General features: G+C 63.9%; 1 protein-coding gene across 1 annotated transcript in view; it reads left to right on the forward strand.

The window, feature by feature from the left end:
• Nucleotides 1-60: 60 nt before the first annotated feature.
• The window catches only part of ONECUT3 (one cut homeobox 3), a 22,135-nt gene continuing 16,483 nt past the window's right edge, over nt 61-5,712 (forward strand). Inside the window, exon 1 of the mRNA XM_026035212.1 lies at nt 61-1,090. Coding sequence (XP_025890997.1) covers nt 61-1,090 — 1,030 coding nt within the window. The remainder of the gene's footprint in view (nt 1,091-5,712) is intronic.

A 5,712-nucleotide genomic window follows, 5' to 3' on the forward strand; every position in this document is an offset into this window, starting at 1 on the left:
GGGTGGGGGAGGAAGGCAGCGAGCGAGCGGGCGAGGCAGCGGCAGAGGCCGGCGGCCACCATGGAGCTGGCGATGGAGAACCTGGGCAGCCTGCACGGCGTCCCGCACTCGCAGCCCGCCGAGCTCATGAGCCCGGCGCACGGGCGCCAGGGCTCGCACCGCAATCTCGTGCCGCACGCCCGGCCCGCCATGGTCTCCAGCATGGCCTCCATCCTGGAAGGAAGCGACTACCGCGCCGAGCACAGCCTGGCCGCCCCGCTGCACCCGGCCATGAGCATGTCCTGCGAGTCGCCCTCCGGCATGAGCCTGAGCAGCACCTACACCACTCTCACCCCGCTGCAGCACCTGCCGCCCATCTCCACCGTGTCGGAGAAGTTCCACCACCCGCACCACCACCACCACCACCACCACCCGCACCAGCGGCTCGCCGGCAACGTGAGCGGCAGCTTCACCCTCATGCGCGACGAGCGGAGCCTCGCCTCCATGGGCAACCTCTACAGCCACTACCCCAAGGACATGCCGTCCATGGGGCAGCCCCTCTCGCCGCTCCCCAACGGCCTCGGCAGCCTGCACAACGCGCAGCAGCCGCTGGCGCCCTACGGCCCCGGGGGCCACCTGCCCAACGAGAAGATGCTCTCGCCCAACGGCTTCGACTCTCACGCCGCGATGCTGTCCCGGGGCGAGGAGCACCTGGCCCGGGGGCTGGCAGCGCCCAGCTCGGCCATGATGCCGCCGCTCAACGGGATGCACCCGCACGGCCACCACCACGCTCAGCCCGGCGGCTCCCTCCTGGGCGAGCGGGAGCGCCAGGCCTCAGCCTCGGGCTCGCAGCCCGGCGGCTCCGGCCAGGTGGAGGAGATCAACACCAAGGAGGTGGCTCAGCGCATCACGGCCGAGCTGAAGCGCTACAGCATCCCGCAGGCGATCTTTGCGCAGAGGATCTTGTGCCGCTCGCAAGGGACCCTCTCGGACCTGCTGCGGAACCCCAAGCCCTGGAGTAAGCTCAAGTCGGGCCGGGAGACTTTCCGGAGGATGTGGAAATGGTTGCAGGAGCCCGAGTTTCAGAGGATGTCGGCGCTCCGGCTCGCAGGTAGGGCACGGCGGGGGTGCGAGGGCAACTGGGAGGCCGATCGGCACCTTCGGGAGGCTCGGGATGTACGGGGGGGCTGTCAGGTTGCCACACGCCTAAGCTCCCTCCTCCTTGCACGTTCAGTGCTCGTGCAAGGCGCACACGGGGCAGCCGGGGCGCAAACGCAGCCCAGGGGAGCTCTGTGCCGCCTGCTCGGCGTGGGGAAGGGATCGTGTGCGTGTGGTGGTGGTTGCGGGGGGAGAGGGGGGGAGATGTTACCAGCGGCTTTAAAATCTTCAGAAATTAGGAAAGGAAATTATATTTAACGCAAACGCGACTCCTTCCTCCCGGGCCTGCAAATACAGAGATCATAGGTCGTAGGAGCCGGAATTATTAACGTAGGAGGGTGCCCGGTAGTCCTGGACACTGTCGTCCCCACCTTGACTTCCTGGCCATGAATTCCCTCTTAGTCTCGGGGGCTGCAGGGGCCCCTTCCCGCTGCTGGTGACCCCGGGGGCGAGGAGGGGGGCGGCTCCGTCCTCGGACGCCGTTAGAGCTCGTTCATCTTCCCTTTGGCTCCGCCATCCCGGTACCGGCGACACCTGCGGCTCCGTCCTCCCACCGGCCCTCGTGTTTCCAACGGGTAAATGGGACCAAACAGCGACGTGGGGACCCCCGGGCAGCGCCTGGCTCCCTCCCCAGCACCGTGGAGTGCTCAGCCCCCTGCCCACTCCCCGGGTCCCCCCGTGGTGTATGGGCGGCCCCAGGCCGGCCCGGGCCGCAGGTGAGGGACGTGTTGACGGCTCGGACACCCGCGGGCCGCGGTCGCGCTGCGCTGGCCGGTGACTCTTGCAGCTCTGCCGCCTCCGGCGGGGAGTGAGGCGGCCTCGCTCCGAGCCCCTCCGCTGTAGCCGCCGGATTCTGTGTGCGGAGGAGCAGGGACAAGCGGCAAGAGCTGGGAGAGGGGGCAGAGTTGGTAGGGTTCTACCTGGAGCTCCCCACCAGGCCAGCCATCCATCCCTGGGACCGGCTCCTCTGCTCGCTGCTCCCCGGCAAAGACGGTTCCCGGCTCAGCAAGTCCGAGCAGRGGTGCCCGTGAGTCGTAGGAAGGAGCGATTTTTATTTTTATATATATTTTTCAGAAATTCTTATTCCTCATGGGGCAACAGAAGCTTGTCAGAGTCCTGCCCGCCGGGGCGCTCTGCACGGCGAGCAGACCGCCGTTATTTATGGAGGAGAGCCGCGTTCATATGTATTTAGTGTAATTCAGTTGCTCTTTAATTAGGGCAGGGTAGTGGCATCTTTTAGTTCCAGTCGATGCCCTATTGAAAAGCAGTTAATAGCATGCAAATTGTTCCTGGCTTTACAAGGTTCTGGTAAATAAAGATTTAAACACTGCCGCGATCGGCCGTTTAATGCCCCCGTTGTTCGGGCTAATTGAGCGACGGGTGGCTGATTTCCGATTCGCAAAAATTTAAAATAATCCCCATGGATACGACGAAGAAAATGACCCCGGGAGCCGCGGGATGCTCGGGGCCCAGTGCGGGAGCCTGATGGACACTCAGCCCTGTCCTCGCTCCAGTCCCTCGCCCGATGTCCGGGGAGGTTTATTCTTCCCTAAACGCTTTTCAATCTCCTGGCCGCGACCTCCCGTGTGCCCCGAGGGGCGTTTGGCGCAAGCGGAGGGATTTTATTTCCCTAAACTGAAAATCATCGTTTCGGAGGGGCGAGGAAAATCCCGCCATGGAGGCGCATCCGTTAAACCGCAGCTTCCCCGTGCGGGCCGGGCCCGGCACMGAGCTGCCCGTCGGGGCGGCGCCGCTGGGGCTGTCGAGCTCCGCGCCGGCCCCGGCTCCGCGACGCCGGCCGTGACGAGGCCTCCCCGGCCCCGTGTCTTTGTTCCCGTCCCCCGGCGCCGTTGCCGCCCCACCGGGCCCCGCTTTCGTTTCGTTTCTCTCGCCGCGTTTCCGCCTCGAAGGAGCCGCTCGTGGGGAAAGGGAGATCTGTGCGGGGTCACCCCGACCCCAGGGGGCAGGTGAAGCCCCTCAGAGGGGCGCAGCGGGGGGTATCGAGGTCGCTTTTGAATGCTCCTCCCGCCGACTTTGCCAGCCTCCGCTTTCCCTGCTGGGCCGCATCCGCTCCCGCCGCAGCCCTCGGCCGTCGGGGAAAGCTGGACGGGCCACGAATGCCCCGAGGAGGCCCGAGGAAGGTCCCCCCGGTCCCATCGTCATCCCCACGGCGCGGCCCGTGTGCCGCCCCCCGCGCCTACGACCTCGCGTCCCCTTTAAAAGCCTGATTATATGGAAAAGGGTCSGGGGGGGGGGGTCGTGGCCGGCCCCTCCGATCGATGCAGGCGAATGCCTCCCCCTGCTTCACCCCGAGGCCGCCGATCGATCCCGCTCGTCCTTTTATACCGTCTCCAAATGCTGGGAAAGCGCTGCTGCGAAACAGCCCTCGTTGGGGGCTGGGGGGCGGGAGGGAAGGATAGGGGGGAATTGGGCAGGGGAGGCAGGAGGGCTCCGACTCCCAGCCGGTCCCCAGTGAGGAACAGAGGAACGGCAGCCTGGGAACAGTAAAGTCGCCCCCTCTTCTAAAGAGAAAAAAAAAAAAAAAAAAAAAAAGAGGGGTTTCAGGCGGGAGAACCATGTCTAGGTCACAACCAGGGCGAGGAGGGAGCCCAAACGCAGTCGTCGGGGTCCCCGGGGGTGGCAGTGGGGCCGCGGCGGAGCCCTGACGCCCGTCCCGGCGGGGCGCCCAGCGCCCGCGGCATCGCGGCTGGTCCTCGCCAGCTCGGCGGCCGCCCGGCCCAGGAGCGCAGGCCATTTGGCCGGGTTCAGGAGTCCATCTGATGTATTAGTTCGAGTCAGTAAATAGAGGATCAATAAACAAGCTGGGCCCCTATAAATGGCAATTGCTGCTTTTCTCTTCTTTCCACTCCAATTCCCCCCTCTCGCCGCCCCCGTGGGCAGATGAACCATTAATTATTCAGYCGGGGCCCTGCCGCCTCCCGGGGCAGCGCAGCGGCCGGGGGGGCTACGAGACGATCCCCTCTCTCCTCCAAACCCGCACCTCCCSAAGCCGTTGCCCGCAGCCCCGTGCGGGCAGCGGCTCCTCCGCTCTGCACAATGCGGGAGTTCATCGGGAAGCATCTGGGCAACAGCTGGAGCTGCCCACGCGGCCCCTCGGCCCATCCATCTTTCCGCTGTTCCCCCCGCTCCCCCACCTTCAGATGCAGCCCTGGGGTGCAACGGAGACCGCCCAGCCCCGCTCTGCCCTCTGTGCACAGGGGGACTGTCCACTCCTTCTTTGGTGGAGGGCATCGGCGCAGCTCGGGGTGCAGGGGACAGCAGGGGACGTCCCATCGCCCCCATTTCAAGCCTTCCCTAAGAGCCAGGGCGAACTGCGCTCTGAACCTCCCGCCGGCCCCAGCCTCCGGGGGACAAGGACCTCAGGTCCAGCGAATAACGGCCCCCGTCTGCACCTGCGACCTCCCGGCCTCATACCCACACGCGGCAGCCCACGTCGGGACGAGTTTCCTCTCCAAGGAACGAGCTCACCGGGTTTCTTTTTGCAACAGTACGGGAGAAGAGTGGGTCTAAACGCGCCCCTCCACGCGTGATCCCCCACCCGTGGTCTCCTCAGACTCCATCCCGGCGCGCTGGCGTTCCCGACGGAGACCCAGCGTGGCTCTACGGCACCCGCTCCGATCCCACGTTCCGTCCTCCACTTAATTAGGAGCCAGGTGCTCCCCTGTGCTCCCAGTCCTACGTGTCCGTGGGTCAGTGGGTGCCTCCGCGCTCACTGCCCTCGGCGCTTCTGCGATGATTTTATCCGTTTTATCCTAAAGCGCTTTTAGGCGGGGACACCTGCGGCGCCAGCTCCGCTCTCCACGTCTCCTGGCATCTCCATTCCTGTGCCCGGCCTTGATCTCGACGGTTCGGGAAAAAAACCATCCCCACCATGGATTTATTCGTACACCCAGAAATAGAAAACTCACCGGTGATTATTACAGCGGAGGACGATAATATCGTTGTTTCCCTTTTTATTTGGGACATAGGGACTCCTCCAGGTCCGCGTTTGTTTCTCCTTAACTCGAATTAGTGCTTGGCGGGTAAATCAGGCGCTGTTTTTCCCCGCGCTTCTGCGTGTGAAAGCCGGCGCTCGCATAAAGTGCTTGATGCGCCGCGCAGATTTATGGAGCAGTCGATAGGATCCCTCCTCGTCGGGAGCCTCCGCGGGAGGCATCGCCGGCCGCTCCGGCCTCTCCGCCCGTTCCCCGTCCCCTTGAAGTCCCCTTGGATCCCGCGTGGCCCCAGTCCCACGCGTGAAGCCACTCGAAGCCGCCCAGTGTGTCCGCGGGCACCGTCCAGTCACGGCGCCCTCCTGCAGCGGGAACGTCCGTTCCTTAGTGTCTTAGCCCAAATCTTGCCTGTATTTAGCAGCAAGGGGAGCTCCCGGGCAGGAGCTCCCAAATTGGCCCCTGAACGGAGCCGCCACTCGCAACGGGCGCGAGAGGCTTCGCCGAGCAGTTGCTCTTTTTCTTTTTTTTCTTTTTCTTTTTCTTTTTCTTTTTCTTTTTCTTTTTCTTTTTCTTTTTCTTTTTCTTTTTCTTTTTCTTTTTCTTTTTCTTTTTCTTTTTCTTT

Source organism: Nothoprocta perdicaria, unplaced genomic scaffold (genome assembly GCF_003342845.1).
Source record: "Nothoprocta perdicaria isolate Ctin4 unplaced genomic scaffold, notPer1 scaffold_157, whole genome shotgun sequence".
In the NCBI taxonomy this organism is placed as follows: Eukaryota; Metazoa; Chordata; class Aves; order Tinamiformes; family Tinamidae; genus Nothoprocta; species Nothoprocta perdicaria.